Source organism: Mustela putorius, unplaced genomic scaffold, assembly GCF_011764305.1.
Source record: "Mustela putorius furo isolate JIRA1106 unplaced genomic scaffold, ASM1176430v1.1 tig00537248_pilon_pilon_pilon, whole genome shotgun sequence".
NCBI lineage: Eukaryota > Metazoa > Chordata > Mammalia > Carnivora > Mustelidae > Mustela > Mustela putorius.
In genome coordinates this window covers 8,357,441-8,375,664 of record NW_025422387.1, presented here as the reverse complement: position 1 = coordinate 8,375,664, position 18,224 = coordinate 8,357,441, and the positions used below count along the sequence as shown (strand labels likewise).

The 18,224-nt window shown below is 57.5% G+C and overlaps 1 protein-coding gene across 1 annotated transcript; it reads left to right on the top strand.

The window, feature by feature from the left end:
- The first annotated feature begins 730 nt into the window (after positions 1-730).
- Positions 731-10,103, top strand: LHX5 (LIM homeobox 5). Its single transcript, XM_004753293.3, has 5 exons — positions 731-1,252; positions 3,401-3,624; positions 4,342-4,619; positions 5,315-5,480; positions 9,238-10,103. Exons 1-5 carry the CDS (start codon positions 1,080-1,082, stop codon positions 9,603-9,605), a joined length of 1,209 nt encoding a protein of 402 aa, XP_004753350.1. The 5' UTR covers positions 731-1,079; the 3' UTR covers positions 9,606-10,103.
- The last annotated feature ends 8,121 nt before the right edge of the window (positions 10,104-18,224 follow it).

Genomic DNA, 18,224 nt, shown 5'->3' with positions numbered 1-18,224 from the left:
GGGGTCCCGGACCAGGCCAGATGACATCCTCCCCCAACTTGGGCCTGGGCCTGCGCAGGGAAAGATACCCAAAGGGCACGGCTCGCGCTCATGCTCGCTTGCTCACGCTCTCTCGCTCTCGCTCTCTCTCTCTCTCTCTGTGTCCATGAGAAAGGCCAGGCTGGGCCCCAGCTCGGTGTATGACAAAAGAAGCTGGGCCCGGCTCTGGGAGCCCCGTGAACCGCGTTGTCGCAGCTCCAGGGCGCAGACCCCAGGGACGCGAGGATGGGGGAGTCTAATTTGGGCGGGCTGGACTCGCGAAGAGGAGGCGGACGTAGACCGCGCTCCGGAACTCGGGCAACTTCTGCAAGTTCCGGGGATAGCGAACGGGGCAGGGGTCCCTCTCCCATCAGGTCCTGGAATCCTGGCCCCCAGATATTTGTGAGAAGAGAGAGGAAGGGAGATGCAGTTTTCAGATCGCGCGGCCCCCCGCCCCCAGCCCCAAACTGGAAGGTAAATACTTACTTAGCCTCCGAACCAGGTACAAGCTAATACTCAACAATACTGATGCCTTGTTTTTTTTGCTCTGTCCGGACCGCAACGCTGTAGCCAATTTAGATATGCTATAAATTTAAGAGGTTGCCATGGCCACCGCGCGCCCATTGGCCGCCGGGCCCCCTACGTGCCGCGCCACGTCACCAAATCTGAATAAGGATGCGCGAATTAGGCGGCGGCCAGACAAAGATGAGGATCGGGACCGCTTGAAAGTGGGGGAAAGTGCCGGCGCCTCCGCCACCGGGGAAAGCCGCTCCGCAGCGCCGAGGCCATTAGCCACCCAAGACACCTGGGGGAGCCCGGAACAAGCACTGGGACGCGCGGCCCCGGGCATGAGGCTGTGAAAGCCACCCCTCCCCACCCCACCCCGGGCAGCCCAGCGCCAGGCCAGCGATCACCCAAGGACTTGACCGGCTGAGTCTTGGTCCGGACCGGACTCGCCCGGCGGCGGCCGAGATAAGAGGCGGAGTGCAGCAGCGGGGCCCGGGGGCCCGAGGGCCGGGGGCCCAAAGGGAGGGCAGGGCGGCCCGAGCCGCTGGGGCGCTATGATGGTGCACTGTGCCGGCTGCGAGCGGCCCATCCTAGACCGCTTCCTGCTGAACGTGCTGGACCGCGCGTGGCACATCAAATGCGTACAGTGCTGCGAGTGTAAGACCAACCTCTCGGAGAAGTGCTTCTCGCGCGAGGGCAAGCTCTACTGCAAAAATGACTTCTTCAGGTAAGAGGCCGCGCCGCCCCGCCGCCCCGCCACCCCGCCACCCTGCCGCCCTGCCGCCTGCGCGCCCGCCCCGCGCGCCAGTCCTGCGCGCGCTCCGTTGGGGCGCCGGGGAAGGGGAAACCGCGCAACCTGCCTCCTGGGCTCACAAGCTTACACGGGAAGCGGGGCAGCCCGCTGCTCTCGTCCTGTCCTTGGTCCGGGAAAGCGCCGAGCCCGGGTGGAGTAAGAAGAACGCTGCTTCGCTGGCTCTAGTTCGCTCCTCCAGGCCGGCTTGGAGCCGCGATGGGGCAGGGCGAAGAAGCCCTTACAAACTTGCTCCCCGCGCGTCTCTGCCCCTTTCCTGCAGCTGCGACCCCAGGGACCTCAATCCCTTCCAGGGTGGAAGTTCAAACCCTGTTCTGAGAGAGGAAGAATTTTTGCCTAAGTTAGGGGCTGCTGAAGGCTTCTCCCACCGGGCGGAGCGCAGGAGCCCGGGGGGGGGGGGGGGGGGGGGGGGGGGGGGGGGCTGACCTCCCAGCAGGCCAGGGCCCCAGAGCCCTCCTGGACAAACAGAAACTTCCCCAACTCCGAGGGGGCTCAGCCCAGAAGATCTCTTCTGATGAGGGAGGGAGGGAACCTTCTCCTTGCTCCCCCTCCACCAACTCCTTACACATTTCCTCCCCTCTTGAAATGTACAAATGAAATTGAAGCTGAGAATCAGGACCTTCAGGGTCCTGTCTGCGATGTGTCACCTTCCCTTGCTGCCCATAGGGGCCCTCAGGTGAGCCAGGGCAGGTCACTTTTCTGAACCTCAGTTTCCCCACCAGGAAGGTGGAGGGAAATGCCAAGGGATGGCCAGGAAGGCTGTGGGTTTTCCGGCAGCTCAGCCCTGCCTGTTTCCACCAGGCGCCCGCAGCCGGCTTTGTGCCTGTGAATTCCGGGCACTGAAGGAAGGGGGGCGTGATTAACACCGTGGAGAAAGGCCTGCTCACCGGCCCCAGCGGCTCGGCACTAGGGAATTTGAATAGGAGAAAATGTCAGCCACGGCTTTACACGTGTAAACTCCCTGGCTCCGGAGGCCTGAGGCCCCTAATGTGGGGTGCTTGCAAAGTGCCTAATGATTTTTGATAAGGTGCATATGGCCAATTACACTGCCGGATAAGGCCAAAAGTGACTTATGGCTTCTAATGCCCTCACTACATCAACGTCACCCAAATTCGCCCTGTTTAGAGACATGGGTATGAGTAGATGTGGGGCCCCAAGGTCCTGGGCCCTCATTCTCCCTCTCTACCCGCACCTCACCCCTCCCAGTGCTGGCTGCCACCACCCACTTGGGGGAGACTGGCCTTCTCCAAGCGCTCAAGGAAGAAAGAAAGGGATTTAGAATGGGAACGGGAACGCGGGAAAGGGGGAATTTGAGAGATCCTCCGTAATGGCCATGCAGGCTTAGCATCGCCTTCTGGTCACATTCTCCCGGTGCCTGCCAGGGCCGGAGATTTGGGGGGAGTTGGGGACTCAATCCCTACCTTCCACAGTCCGCTGTTCTGAGGCTCTGCTGTCCACAAGGCCAGCTAGCTCCCGCAGGTCCCAGAGTGGGGACTGGAAGGCCTTGGGAGCTGCTGGCACTGGGAATCAGCAATTGGTTCCTTCCCATTTGCTCAGATCCAGCTCAGGAGAGGGGATCCCCACCCCATGGCTTGGACCTGCCAGCCAGGCCCACTGGCCTTACCTGGGCCACAGCAGACTGGACAGGTTCCAGGAGGCAAAGCCAAGGAGTGGCCCAAACCTGGCTGGCCTGGCTTAAGATGTAAATAACTTGGATGGCCAAGTTGGTCTCCAGCAGCCCAGGCAGATCTGGCAGGGATGCGGGGAGCACCTTGGGGTGCTCTGGGTCTGTGCTTGGCTGAAGGCTGCACCCATTGCTCTAAACCTTGGGGAAGACGAATAAACGTGAACAGAGCGTGACAGTCCCAGCCCCAAGAACAGCCCAGGACATTTGTCTTCCCTCTCTCGCACTAGCCAGAGAGTACAGGTTGGGGGCTCTCATTTGGCAGATGTGGAAATGGGGACCTCTCAAAGCCTAGGGTGGGTGGGAAGCGGTCAGGGGCTCAAGAGGACGCCCCCCCCCCCGGGGCTGCTCCAAGGTGACAGGCCATGTTGTGTGTGCAGGCGCTTTGGCACAAAGTGTGCAGGCTGTGCGCAAGGCATCTCGCCCAGCGACCTGGTGCGCAAGGCCCGCAGTAAGGTCTTCCACCTGAACTGCTTCACCTGCATGGTGTGCAACAAGCAGCTGTCCACGGGCGAGGAGCTCTACGTCATCGACGAGAACAAGTTCGTGTGCAAGGACGACTACCTGAGCTCCCCCAGCCTCAAGGAGGGCAGCCTCAATTCAGGTAGGCGAACTCCTCCCCTCCCCGGTCTCAGGCCCTAAAAGACCCTCAGGCCAGCCTGGCGGTTTCTACTTGGGCCCTGGTGCGCATTCTGTGCCTGGCTCAGAGCTCTCCCCTCCCACCCAGCATTTCTAGGGCAAATGAAAGGGCCGGTAGAGAGGCCTGCGGGCGCTGGGGAATGGGGCTAGCATTTGGAGTCTGTCCTACAGGAGAGGGCTACCAGCTCCCCTCCCCACCTCCTTCCACGGAGAGGCCTTTCCCAAGTTGCTCTCCTCCCCCAATTTGGAGACACACAATTCCCCCCTTTTCGGAGTCTTTTCAGTTCCTGGTAATTTCAGGCTGCACGGGGAGGACCGCAACTGGGGTCCGGATGAAGGAGAAATGGGGAGGAAGATCTGAGGCCCAGAGGGCATCTGTAGCCTCCTCCCTTCCCCTCTCTACCGAGGCCGCGCTTCCCCAGAGGGCGCGCCTCCCCCTTACCCAAGCAGTAGCCCAAAAGTGCCCCGAGGGGGCTTGTGATGGGTCCCTTCTGAGGCAGGGCCCCACCTGGAGAGAGTGGGCGGGCGCCGGACCCCTGGGGGGAGGGGCTGTCGCGTGGCTCGGAGGGGAACCAGGCGCGCAGATGGCGGGGACCTGGATCGGTGGGAACCGGCTCCCCGATTGGAGAGACCTTGGGCCGCCGCTGACGCCGCTGTCCTCTTCCCGTTCCGTCCGCCGCAGTGTCATCCTGTACGGACCGCAGTTTGTCCCCGGACCTCCAGGACCCACTCCAGGACGACCCCAAGGAGACGGACAACTCGACGTCGTCGGACAAGGAGACAGCCAACAACGAGAACGAGGAGCAGAACTCCGGCACGAAGCGGCGCGGCCCGCGCACCACCATCAAAGCCAAGCAGCTGGAGACGCTCAAGGCCGCCTTTGCCGCCACGCCCAAGCCCACGCGCCACATCCGCGAACAGTTGGCGCAGGAGACCGGCCTCAACATGCGCGTGATCCAGGTGCGGCCGGCCCCCGGTCACCCTTCCCCAGGCTAGCTGAGTCCGGGAGCCTCCCACCCAGCCCCCTTGGCTGAGAGGGGGCCTAGTTCGGGTCTGCCGAAGCGCAGACTGTGTGCCCGACGTCAGGGCTAGCCGGTCGAACTTCTAACCAAAAGATCGCGTATAGTCCTGCTGTACTCCCGACGGTGCAGTCTTGGGCGGGTCACTCACCCCTCGAAATCCCGCCCGCTCCCCGGTCAAGGAGAGTTTTAAGCCTCACGGGGGTATCCCTCCTCTCCTGCCATCTTTCGGAGCAGAGAAAGGGGCAAGGTTTTTCACGTGCCCCCCTCCCTGTGCGGGTGCGCCGGCAGACAGACAGACCGCCAGAACCCGGCTGGAGAGGCTGGGGAGGCTGGGGAGCCGAGGGGCCAGGACTAGAGCCGTGCAGGGCGGGAGGCCTTTATAAAGCCGTCAGGCCGAGGGCGGGCCGAGGACCAGGAAGCCCAAGTCTTTATGAGTCGCCCCACGGGTCCGCGAAATCCTTCACCCTTGGCTGGTTCTCCGAAGCCCCTCTCCACCTCTCCCGGCCTAATCCGCCCGGCCCCCGCCTCTGGGCAGTCTTGTTGCGGAGAAGGCTATAGGACCCAGAAGGGGAGGCCTGGGCAGGGAGTCATCGGCACCCTGGACCCGAGCTCACAATTCCCGCCCTGTCCCAGGTGTGGTTCCAGAACCGAAGGTCCAAAGAACGCAGGATGAAACAGCTGAGCGCACTGGGCGCCCGGAGACACGCCTTCTTCCGGAGTCCGCGGCGCATGCGTCCGCTGGGCGGCCGCTTGGACGAGTCTGAGATGTTGGGGTCCACTCCGTACACCTACTACGGAGGTAAGGACTCCGCCCCCGCCCACCCTGGAACGCGCTGCCCTACAACCAAGCCCCTGCGGTTTTGGGGACTGAGGACGCAGGGACCGCAGGGTGGGATGCGGGCAGTGTTGGCCACCGGGGATCCCTCCCTCCCTTCTGTGCACGCGGAACATACACAATCATGAACACCCCTTAACAGACACACAGCAACAGACGAGCGCCCGCTCACCCATAGATACCTCCTGGGCACAAAATCAGATGCATGGGTCCACTCACCCATACAGTGATACACGCAGATAAACACGCACTCACGCATGCCACACGGGTGCCACTCCCTTATGCGCTAGCACTGGAGTTCAGAGACCTCGGGGATACAAATCTAGGCACGTGATCACATACAACAACACACACAGGTGCGAGCCACTCCCGCAGATTCACTCACGGACGAACACACCCAAAGAGATTCACAGGCTCCCACACTCCAAGCATCATACCAAGGAGAACACTGCAAATGGACATGCACGCTGGCCGCACCTGACTCCCAGCCTTCCTGCTGCCCTTGCCTTTGGCGGTGTGGTGCACTTGGCACCAGCAGGAACATAGGCACTGGAGGGCAGCGCAGGCAGTAGGGATGGAGGGGTCCGAATCCATCCGGGGCCACCTGCTAGCTAGCTTGCCAGTCCAAACCTCCTGTGCCGCCTCGGGGACTATGCGCTCAGCGTCTGGCACTGTTAGCCAGGATGCGGGCAGTTGCTCTGTGGGCAGGACTCTCGCCCATTGTCCAGCCCCAAGCCCACCAATGTTCACTGGGGTTGGAAGTGTAAGAGATGGGCCCACCCAGTTACCCACTCTCTGCAAGGAGCTGGAGTTCCGCAGAGAGGCATTCTGCTGCTGGTGTTTGGGGGCTCAGGCTCCGGTGAACTCTCCTTGCCGCTGCTCCCTTTCTTCCTTCCCTTTTCTCCTTCGTGCCTTGTCTGCTCACCCCTCCATTTCCTTCCTACCGGCAGTGATGACCCATTCCAACCCCCCACGACCGTCCCAGCTCCCTTACTGGCTTTTTAAGACCCCAGGTGCTCTAGGAAATCCATTCATGGTCCTTCCCCCACCTTTGGGCTCAAGGAAAACACCTCCCCCTTGTGTTTCTGAGCCTCTGAATCTGGAGAGCCCTCAGAGTGCCAGTGCTTGAGACCGATCTCTGCTGAGTTGTTCAGTGCCACGGGCCTGGGGAGCGGGGAGGCTAGTGGCCCAGTTTGGGGAGAGATGAGTTTTCTTAGACACGTGGATTTGGAGGCAATGCCAGGGCCAACGTGTAGGGTAGGCCCTGCCGTCCCCAGGCAGACCCAGGAAGGAAGGCTTCAGCACATGGTCCTCCTAGGAGGTTAGATCTTCAGGTCTGGCCAGGCCCACCGCACCGTGAAATTGTGGGCAAATTGTGCGGGTCTGCTTCTGGGGGAGAGACTGTGCGATGTCATTGCCCGGGTTTGGGGCTGCAGATGCCGAGGGCAGCTTGGATGGTGGACCCGTCCTGCTGTCTTCAGCCACGAATTCTCCCTATCTTTGCTTCGTTCCGCACACCATCTCCGACCGGCGCGGGGAGGGGGTGGGCCGGTGCAGTCCGGAATTTCTCCCCGCCTGGGTAATTAAGCAAGGTTTCCCCGAGGACTGGTGTGCCTCCACCAGTCCCGCCGCCTCATCTACCCGCGAGTCTGCTGGATGGGGTGGGGGCCAGGACACGCGGGCCCCTCTTTCTCCGGAATGGGGGGGGGCAGGACCCCCCAGCCCCAGGGAGGCAGCCCCGCCTAGTCCGCGCTGGGAGATCCGGGCGGCGGCGGCCGGCAGCGGGCGAGAAAGGGGCTGGGCGGCGGGGCCGGCGGCTCCCCGTGGGAGCGCGGACAAAGCCCCAGCTGCGGCTTTTGTGCCCTTTTCAGACGGCGTTTGTTCCAATTACCTCCGGCCCGGCCGCCATATGGGCGGAGGCGGCGCGCTCCGCGCGGGGGCCGCGGCTCTTGCTGGCTTGCCGGCCCGCTGCGGGCCGCGGCCATCCCCCATCCCCGTCTCTTAGGGGCCCCAATTCGCCGCTTCCAACCTTTCACTTCACTTTCGGGGAGAATGCAATGAGTGGTTTTTAAAAAGTAGTTGGCGACCGTTTTAACTGTTGCTTAAACCGTCTACAGGCCGCGCCTTAGGGCACCCCTATTTGGACTGATTTAAGGGTTTGGAGAAAGAAGGGGGGCCGGGCTTCAGGGGACGTCCGGAAGTCACCCTGGTGACTGAGACCCGAAGACCCAGCGCCGGGTGAAGGGGGTGTTGCTGAGGAAGCCCCGCTTGGGTGTGCGCTGGTTTTCCCACCGCACAAAGCGGGTTATTGTCACGGGTGCCGGCGACAAGGGGCTCCTTTCATGGGGGTCCCGCACCCCAACCCCTCAGGAGACCGACCTGGAGGAGGTCCCCAGGGAGAGGACTCTGGGAAGAGGTCAAACAGTTGATGCAGAAACCATTTATTGAAAATGGCTGGGTTTATAACCTGGAGCCCTTACGCCCCCTGATTTTTTGGGTAAAAATGCGATTTGTGCATTTTTCTGGAGAGAGCCCATAGCTATCAGCAGATTCTCAAAAGGATTCTGTCCCCAAATATTTCTGAAACTGGGTGTCCAGGCAAATGCATGTTTAAGCGCTCGTGAAATGTTGGATGTGGGTGATCAGGGCATGCCCTCCCTCTCTTGTCAGGCCTAGGGAGGTGGCGCGGATGGCCAGACCCCCATATTCACCCAGAAGGCCGTAGGGCTGGACTAGAGGGGGTGAAGGGTGGGCCAGGTCCACGGGGTAGTCTCGGGGAAGGAGACGGTACTCAACTGCCTTGTGGGATCGGAGTGCTGTTGGCTATGTCCCTGGCCCAACTCGCCAGTCCCTCTCCGCTGCTGGGGTGTGGGGTCTAGATCTGGCCTCTTCCCTGCCAGGCGGCCGCCCCCCCTCAATCATTTGATGCTCTGGTCTCTGTCCACCCCAGCCTCGCCACCAAGCTCTACTCCACACATCTCTGATGTCTCTGACTCATCTGGCGGATCTGTGGGTGCCTCTGCCTCTCCTGAGCTTTCTTCTTGCCCCTGAGTCTCTCACAGGTTTTTACCAGTGTGTCTCTAACCACACGTCTGTTCTCATCTCTTTCTCTGTGCTTGTCCTAGACCGTCGTCCTGGTCTCTGTCTCTGCCTTGGTCTTGGTACCTAAGTCTCTTTTCTGACCGGAGTCCTGGGGCTCCTTGCTGTGTTCCCTCTTTGCTCCCCTGTCACTCTGTTTTCTGCCGAGCGCTCACTGATCCTGTCTCTGGCTTTTTCTGTGTCTCTCTCTGACTCTCTGTGGATCTCTCCCCAGTCCTAAGACCCGGTCTAGGATGGGTCACTGTCTGTGTCTCCCCTGCCACTCACTGTCTTTCTCCCTTTCTGTCTGTGGGGAACCTCTGACTTTGAAGTCACAACATCTTTCTCTCTGTGTTTCTGTCTCTGAGTCTCTCCCTCTGCTTTGTGGGTGTCTCGGGGTAGGTGTCAGGGACCTCTGGGCACCTCTGACAGTCTTTCTCCCTGACACTGGCTCTGGGTCTGCTGCCTCCTCCCCCGCAGACCCTCCTCAGCCAGCCGCGCGCTCTCTCCGTCTCTGCGGGGCTCGCCACCCTGAATCAGTGTCCCCCGGTCCCCGCTGGGTCTGGGCCTCTGTCCGCGCGGGTCCCCTTCCAGGCCTGGCCGCCTCTGACCTGGCCCTGTCTCGTCCCGGTCCCGCCCGCAGACTATCAAGGCGACTACTACGCGCCCGGAGGCAACTACGACTTCTTCGCGCACGGCCCGCCGTCACAGGCTCAGTCCCCGGCCGACTCGAGCTTCCTGGCCGCGTCGGGACCCGGCTCGACGCCGCTGGGAGCGCTGGAGCCGCCTCTGGCCGGCCCGCACGCCGCCGACAACCCCAGGTTCACCGACATGATCTCGCACCCGGACACGCCGAGCCCGGAGCCGGGCCTGCCCGGCGCGCTGCACCCCCTGCCCGGCGAGGTGTTCAGCGGCGGGCCCAGCCCGCCCTTCCCCATGAGCGGCGCCAGCGGCTACAGCGGACCCCTGTCGCACCCCAACCCCGAGCTCAACGAGGCCGCCGTGTGGTAAGGCCGCCGGGCCGGGCCGCCCCCGGACGCAGCCGCCCGAACCGAAACGCCGCGCTCAGGGGTTCCCTCCCGGGTCCGCACACAGCGGCCGAGGCTCCTCGGCGGGACGCGCGGCAGGACGCGCGGCGGGGCGCCCCCGGGTCCCCCCACCCCCACCCCGGCCCGCTGCCAGGGCTCTCCGGGCGGCGCGAGCGGTGCTCGGGACCAAAGTCAATACTGCGGAGGGTCGACAGATTTCCAGCACGCTCTAGACTCCCCCCGACCCCTACCACCACCACCTCTTTGGACCAACAGAGGGTTGAGACCGAGGGCCGGAGCTGGTCGTTCCCCCTCTCTGCCATCCGAGTGGCATTTTGGTGACCTTATTTCTCACTCTGCTTTCCCCGTCTTTAAAACAAGATGATAAGAAAAAGGGAGAGAGTGAAGGGAGAGCGAGGGAAGGGAGCAAAATGAGGAAGAGAGAAGATGGAGCGAGCGCCCGCCGGAGAGGGCGCGAGAAGATGGAGAGGGGAGGGGGCGCGCTTGAGTGGGGGGGGGGGTCACCGGCGGGAGGACGGAGCCGCCTGCGCGCGGGCGCCCCCTGGTGGCCACCCTTGAGGATCAAGGTCAGCTTTCTAGGAAGGGGGCGGTCCGGACATCCCCGCCCCGGGGGACAGGCACCCCCCACCCACCCCCACCAGCCCTTCCTTCCTTTGACATTTATTGTGAGCCCGGGGGGGGGGGGGGTCCAGGCCAGACTGGAACGCTCGCCCACCCCGCTCTCCCCCTGGGCAAGGCGCCAAGATTTCGGGCTCCGGCCCATAGACCACCCTCCCTGCCCGGGGCCTGGAGGCGGGGTCGTCAGGATGTACAGTATTATACTTTTTTGGAAGTCGAACGCTTCTAGTTTCCTTATTTTGTATAAAGAAGAAACAAATAAAGTATGTTTTTGTGTTTACTGTTTATTTATTGTACTCTAGTTATCTGGGGTTGGACATTTTTATATTTTTAAGAGTAGGGTGGGCAGAGTGAGGGAGGGGAGACAGAAAGAGGTTTACCTAAAAAAAAAAAAAAACGAAAAAAACACAAAAAATCAACTTTTTTTAAAAAAGAAAGATTAATAAAAAAAATTCTTTTTTTCCCTCAGTGCTGTGTGGTTTTCTTTCGTGTGTGTGTATGCCTGCCCCCGGAGTCCTTCCAAGGGAACAGAGTCATTCTCCTCTCTAGTTCAGGGGCCCCGGGGAAAACAGACTTGATGGGTATTGGGCCACCTGGAGGGGCATGCGTTTGAGAACCACTAGATAATGAAAGTGGCTGCCTACACCGTGCCCAGCGCGTTAGAGCCCCATGCTTTATATAAAGACCACCCACCATCTAACACAAGCCTGCCCAGCGCATAGTAGGCCTTCAAGATACTTGGCCAATGAATGGTTGTGTGATTTGTTTGCCCCTGGGATGTCAGAAAAACTCTAGCTTCCCTCCTAATGAGGCCTCGTGTAATTCGGGTGGGCTGGTAAACTGACTCTAGTTACGGGCAAGGCTGTGTCAGGGCAGAAGGAACCCAGGGAGAGCCAAGCTGATGTGATGTGCAACTCCGATGGAAGGAATGCTGGCACCATTGGGTAAATCAGCGTGATGGAAAGAGCGCTAGATGAGATCTGGGAAGCCTGAGCCACTCCCTGAACACAAGGCCTGTTTCCTTACTTGCAAAAGCGGAGATGGGGAAGAGCTTCCTTCCCTTCCCTTCCAACCCAGACACTGTAGGGATAGAAAAGCATATGAGAGAGATAAAAATAAATGTGAGCGTGTCCTGCCTTGAGTTTTTTTTTCATCCAAGCTGGGGAGGAGGAGTGGGTACATGCCAGAGGGGAGGGGGGCGAGGGAGCAGAGGAGTGGCCCACCAAGCAATACTCTAAGAGTCCAGCTCACCTGTCCCTCTTGGATGTGGACCTCATGAGAATACCGCAAGGCGGCTGGCTTGGCTTTTCCTTTCCTTTATATGTGTTTGTCTTTCTCAGATGAACGCCCCTTGCTCATTGAGAAAAATTTCAAAATTTCAGATAAACAAAAGGAAGGAAATGTAATCACCCAGAATCTCAAACACCTCGGTAATGAATTTGATGTCTTTCTTTCCAGACTTTTCTTTATTTCTTCGTTTTGAAGCCGGAGATCATTCTCTACGCGCCACGCGGTTACCGGCGCTGGTTCACTCAGCAATATCGCCTGGATTAATAAATTGATCATGGTCCGAGTTCTATCATTCTTGGTAGTGATAAGCTGAAACCTGCTGGTGACGGGTGACCCATCCTTTTTCGGGTTTTGTTTTCTTTTTAACCAGTTTTGTTGTTGGACATTTGGGTCCATCCATTTTTTTTGTTTTGTTTTACCACTTTAAAACACGCTGGAATAAATATCCTCCTAGCTAAATCTTTGGACTTGTATCAGAGTAGGTATTATGTGCCCCATAAAGATGCTAACATAGGGAAGGGACTAGCCCAAGGTCACATAGCTGGGGAGTGGCAGAGCAGGGATTCGAGCCCGTGTACTATTGGGTTGTGCTTCTGCTCCACAACAGTGTCCTGACTCTAATGAGTCGTAGAACCCAAGAAAGAATTTGCAAGATTCCAGACCCTATCTCTGTCAGGCCCCCCAAACATTTTCCAGAAACATGTGCATTTTTTCGAGAAGGGCTCCCTAAGAACTTTCACCACAGAGAGAACTTGGCTCCGTGCAGACAGGTTTGTGACAGGGTCACAGAGGCAGGGAGGAGCAGGGAAGAAGGGGATTTGCAAGAGGAGGGAGGACTCCCTCTTGTGGGTACGCTGGGACCCCCAGCCGCCTACCCAGGTGGAAAGCTTGAGCCAGAGCTGTCAGGGAACCCCATCACGGGGACAGCTGAGTGGACCCGCAGGGTGAGAATTCACTGTGACAGCACCCCTCCCTTCCCCCATCCAATTACACACACACACACACACACCAAAGAGGTAGATGCTCACACGATTGCACAGTCACGCATACAAAAACATGTGCCAAAACAGAAACAGCCACACGTACGGCCGGGGGCACAGGCACATGGACACACACAGCAGCCACATGGACACGCTCCAGAGCTGTACACCCAGGCACATGCTAGACAGTAGGCACACACACACTCCACAGGGTTGTGCTTGCACAGCTACATGCAAACACATCCACGTTCACGTGCACCCCTCCCCGCATGTGTGTGCCACACATCTTTGCACAGATACGGAAATGCACACAAGCACACACATGCATCCCTACACATACCAGCTTTTTTTTTTTTTAAGGTTTTATTTATTTATTTGAGAGAGAGAGTGAGTGAGAGAGAGCACATAAGCAGGGGGAGCAGCAGGCAGAGGGAGAAGCAGGCTCCCTGCTGAGCAAGGAGTCTGATGTGGGCCTTGGTCCCAGGACCCTGGGATCATGACCAGAGCTGAAGGCAGATGCTTAAGTGACTGAGCCACCCACGCGCCCCTGCATGCTTGCTTTGAACCCATATGCCCAACCCCCATGGACACACACAGACCTGAACCTCACGTCCTTGTGCGCGTGCGTGCTCACACATGTACGCAGGGTATACCTGCCCTTCAGAGGCCCACAGTTTCCATCCGGGAGAACAGGGAGGGGCAGGAGTCCAGCCATGAATCAGGAAGGACTTGAATAACCCCGAGGTGGTCCCATCAACACTCTGCCGCTGTTCCAGACGCCAGAGTCCAGGAGGGGCCAGCATCTATGGGGTCCAGGTCAGTATTTGGGGCCAGCTCCCCGGGCCCTTCCTCCGAGTGTTTGTGAGCAAGGCAGGATGTGAGCAGCGGTCACCTCAGAAGAGGATGGGGGCAGAACAGAGCCAGGGCCCTGGGGTCCGGGAGACTCTCTGACTGGTCACTCTGTCACTTTTCTGAGCCTTGGTTTGCCCCACAGCAAAACGGGCTCACAAGGGCATTTCATCCACACTGGAGGGATATCATTCAACTTGCGGCCAAGGTTCTGGGTCCCAAGGTTCAATCCCCACTCCCGTCTCCCTGCCCCCACCAGCTTCCTTGGAGGAGGACAAGTCGGGGAGGGGAGCGGGGAGCTTGCCAAAATCAGCTTCTCTCACCTCTCCAAGAGCCTACTGGAGCCAGGGACTCTCAAAGGAGAAACTCCAGCCCCACTCACCCCATCACAGTGTCCCTGGGGGGCCCATAGTCGTGGCACTGGGTGTACTAAGTTAGGGAGGCAGTTCCTCAGAGAGTCTGGACAGGGAAGAGGGAGAGCTGGAGGACCGCTGGTCCCTGGACACCCCAACCATTTTCCCAAAGTGTGATCGGAGGTCATTGCTTGTTGGAAGGACCTGTCTCCCCAGGCCTCCTGGCCCATTGCCGGCACAGCTCCCAGGCATGGGGTCCCGGATACTCCACACGTTCCAGCTCCCACGCTGATTCCGATGTCCCCCAACTCTGCAGGAGCACTGCCCAACAAAGTCTTGTCCATCTGGAGTCCCCGCAGACCCTCAGGCGCCCTTCAGCACAAGTGCCGTTGACCCCACTTTGCAGATGAGAAGACTGAGCCCCTAGAGGTGAAGTGAGCTGCCTCGGGTCACCCCACCAGGGAGTGACGACAGACCCAGGCTTTGAATCCAGACGTCCTGCCTCCAGAGCTCACGTTGGTCCAGGACCCAGGACAGAGCCTGGCCCAGGTTAAGGTCTCGTTCTCTGTGTTCTCTGCGGAGCAACTACATGAATGAATCCGTGCATTTCAGCTGCCATGAAAAGGCTGGGCGGGCGGGGGTGGGGTGGTGGTTTCCAACGGAACCAGCCAGGGGGCAAAGGGCATGATAAAAACTGCCAAGGTCAAAAGACACAAGGACTTCCGGCTTCTCTACCTTGCCCTTGGTTCTCCACTCACCCTCCTAGCTCCCCACCCCCTCCCACCTCCCTTAATGTATCTGTTCCTCTCCTACATCTCTTCATCACCTGTATTTATTATCATTTAAAAATAAAAGATTTCCGAGAGAGGGAAAAAAATACTCTAAGCCGTGCAAGTAAGGAGGCTAGCCAGCCCCCGGCTGTGCCCTCCAGCTCGGGGCAGAAGGGGCCCCTCGCCTGTCCCTGGCGGCCCCCAGGCTGTCATTCCGGCAACACTGGCCAGTGAAACCACGTGTCTTCCAGCTCCCATCATCAGGCTCTCCCCCGGCCCCAGCCCCGTGCCCCGGCCCTGAAATGAACACCCCACAGAGCACGAAAGCTGACCCACTGTGCTTAGGACTAATATTTAAAATGCAGAATGGCTGTGGAGGGCTCCTGCTCCCAAGCCTTGTCGTGCAGTAAAAAGATATAAACAGAATAAATTACCTCTCCAGCTCGGATTATGAGAATACCCATCTCCTGACCGGAATTTTAAGTCCTGTCTCCCTCGTAGTGCTGCACACAGCTGATTTATGGAAACCTGAACACTTCTCTGCATATTTCTTCTGTTCAGCCAAGTGACCAGGTTTACCCTTCCTATGCCATTAGCGTTATTAACACCTGGGCAACCGATCATTGCAAATGGGCCATTTCTGTGATGAACGGAAACCTCTCCCGCCACTTCTCTGGGGCCTCGCTGCCCCCCGCCTCCTCTTTCTGCATTTTGTGCCAGAGCCCAGGACTGCCCCCCACTTCGCCCTAGCACCTGCTGATGGGCTCCTCGGGGCTCTGGGAGGAAATCCCTCACCCCAGCAGGCGCCTAGGGCTTTCTAGTTCCAACACCACTTTTTTTTTTTAATCCTTCAGAGAATGTTCCAGATGGAGGACAATGCCCCCATTGACCAAGGAAATAAACTGAGACTCAGAGAGGGCAAGAGACTGGCCTAAGCACCCACAGAGCGTTCACACCAGAGCTGGGAACCAAATTCAGAGCCCCCGGGGATACTCCAAGTGTGGTCCTCAGCAGCAGGACCCGGGAGCCAGGCAGAAAGGCAGACCCTCAAGGCTCCACCCTGGAACTTCAGATCCAGAATTCGTCCGACCCCCAGGGGCTCAGAGGACACAGTCGGTTTCAGGAGTACTGGCTTGGAACACACTCAGATCCTGAGCTATGGATCCCTTTCGCGCTGCAGGAAAACCTCACCGTGTTGAGTCTTCTTTGCTCAGAAGCAGCAGGGTCCCCGATTCCACAGTCAAGCTGACTAAGGGAAGATGAAGCCACCAGCCGAGCCTGTGTCCACATCCTTCTCCATGTAATACGCCAACCCACGCTGTGTCTCTGTCCCCATCCCCAGGCTGTGAGTAACTTGAAACCAGGGACTGTGTGACCTGACGTTGGGCACTCAACCTCTCTGAGGTTCGCTGTGAACAGAAGGGCTACAATCAGATCTACCCACGCGGGTTCATTGTCGGACCCTAGTTGACATAATCGTGGTATAGTTAGAGTAACAATGACCTCTTACATTTTTTTAAAAACAAGGACTAACTTCACAGCCTACATGGACAGAGACACAATGTATGACTTTCCAGAATGTACTTAAAGATATCTGTGTTTCCACCAGCTGGAAAATTATAGGGCTTGCGAAGATAAGAATGTGTTTGGCGCGTAGTAGGAGGTCAAGGCTTAATCAGGAATAATTCGGTGATCTCTTTAAAGGGAAACGCACTGTCCGCAATGAAAAGATAAACAAGATGTGGTAGGTCCATTCAGCGGGGTTTTTCGACCCAGCCATAAAAAGGAAGGAGGGACTGACACCTGCTAAGACACAGGGGAACCCCAAAAACATGACACTGAGGGAAAGAAGCCAGTCACAAGAAAACTACGTAGTCTGGCTCCCTGCTCATTGTGGAGCCTGCTTCTCTCTGCTCCCACTGGCCCCACCCCCCAAAATAAATAAACAAATAAATAAAAATACTTTAAAATAAATAAATAAATAATAAAATAAAGTAATAAATAAATAAAAATACTTTTTAAAAAACCCCATCTATCGTCTGATCTTCTCTATCTATAAGAAATGTCTAGAACAGGCACACCCATAGAGACAGGTTGGGGGTTGGGGGGTGGATGGGGATGGGGAGGGGCTGCTTAATGGGCCCAGAATTTCCTTTTCGAGTGATGGAAATGTCTTGCCACTGGATAAAGGAGGTTAAGCCACGTTATGAATGCCCTAAACGCCTCGCCATGGTTCACGTTCACGCGATTAATTTTACGTTGTGTTTCACCCTGTTTTTTAAAAATAAAAAAATAAATGCAGTTTCATTATGTTTGGGACCTCCAGGACACCCAAGCCTCACAAAAAAGTCCATTCTCTGCTGCTGCATGAGGAGTCTTTGAAGCCTCTGTGGGAGCCAGCCGGGGGAGCTCAGGCTCCAATGTCCCTCTTGGCGGACCTTGCTGGAAGGAGTTTGCTTCATGCAATTTTTGCGGGGGGCGGGGGTCCTGAAATCAGATCGACATCCAGGGACGTCTGGAGGAACAGGGCATTTTTACAGGAGCCTGATACACAGCAGGAAGTCACTCTTTGGGGCACCTTTTCCGCTCCTCTGACTGTCTTAGGGCCGGTCTCTGTTGGGTGCTAGTGGGTCTTAAACACCCGTCTCCAGCTGGCTTATCAAACGCACTGCAGACAGGCTCGGAGACTTGGCCCAGCAGAAGCCAGCGACAAGGCCCAGGCATCGTTTTGTTTCTGCTTTTATTTATTGTTATGTTTATTACCTAATTCTGGGAAGTGATACTGTTTCTCCACTTAGAGCGATGATAACGTTTTCTTTCTAAAAGGCGTTTAAGGTTTCAAGAAACGTATGAACTGCGTTAACAGTAAAGATAATGCATGGATCTGAACAGCCTGAGTTGGTAACAGGAACTCAGGGACCGTGTTTCTGGAATGTGCGCGAGGCAGGATCACTGACCCCGGCCTGGCCCACTCCAGGTCACCAGAGACTTCTCTGTGGCCAACGTGTAGCCCCATGGGATTCTCCTGTGTGGGGCTAACTAGGTAACTCACCCTCTCTGGGCCTCAGCCTCCTTATTGGGAAAATGGGCCTGGGAGGTGGACCAAAGAGCCTATAACGAAGTTGTACAGACAGACATCCACCTGACTTCTTGAACTTTCTTTTCCTTTCTCTTCTTTCTTTCTTTCTCTCTTTCTTTCTTTCTCTCTTTCTTTCCTTCTTTCTGCAAATATCTGTTGAATGCCTAATATGCACTGGGCATTCTTCCGAGCTCTGGGTTCCAGATGTGAATACAACAGGTTCCATCCCAGTCCTCGTGGAACTCATATTCTACTGGGAGAGACAAGAGCCAAGGGAGAAGAGTCATCATTGCAAAGAGCAGTGGAAAGAGAAGGCAGGGGAGCCTGGGTGGCTCAGTGGGTTAAGCCTCTGTCTTCAACTCAGGTCATGATTCCAGGGTCCTGGGATCGAAGCCACATTGGGCTCTCTGCTCAGTGGAGAGCCTGCTTCCCCCTCTCTCTGCCTGACTCTCTGCCTACTTGTGATCTCTGTCTCCCTGTCAAATAAATAAATAAAAATCTTTAAAAAAAAAAAAAAAGAAAGAAAGAAAGAAAAGAAAAGAAAAGAAAAAAGAAAGAGAAGGGAATTAGATCAAGAGGGCCGGGGTGCTGGGAGAGGCGCCTGGCCGGGCCAAGATCAGGCAAGAGGGGTACTGCCTTGCC

Coding starts and splice junctions, on each gene's coding strand:
- LHX5 (XM_004753293.3), top strand. CDS start 1,080: ATGATGGTGCACTGTGCCGGCTGCGAGCGGCCCATCCTAGACCGCTTC. Junction 3,625..4,341: donor GGAGGGCAGCCTCAATTCAG/GTAGGCGAACTC, acceptor CGTCCGCCGCAG/TGTCATCCTGTACGGACCGC. Junction 5,481..9,237: donor TCCGTACACCTACTACGGAG/GTAAGGACTCCG, acceptor TCCCGCCCGCAG/ACTATCAAGGCGACTACTAC.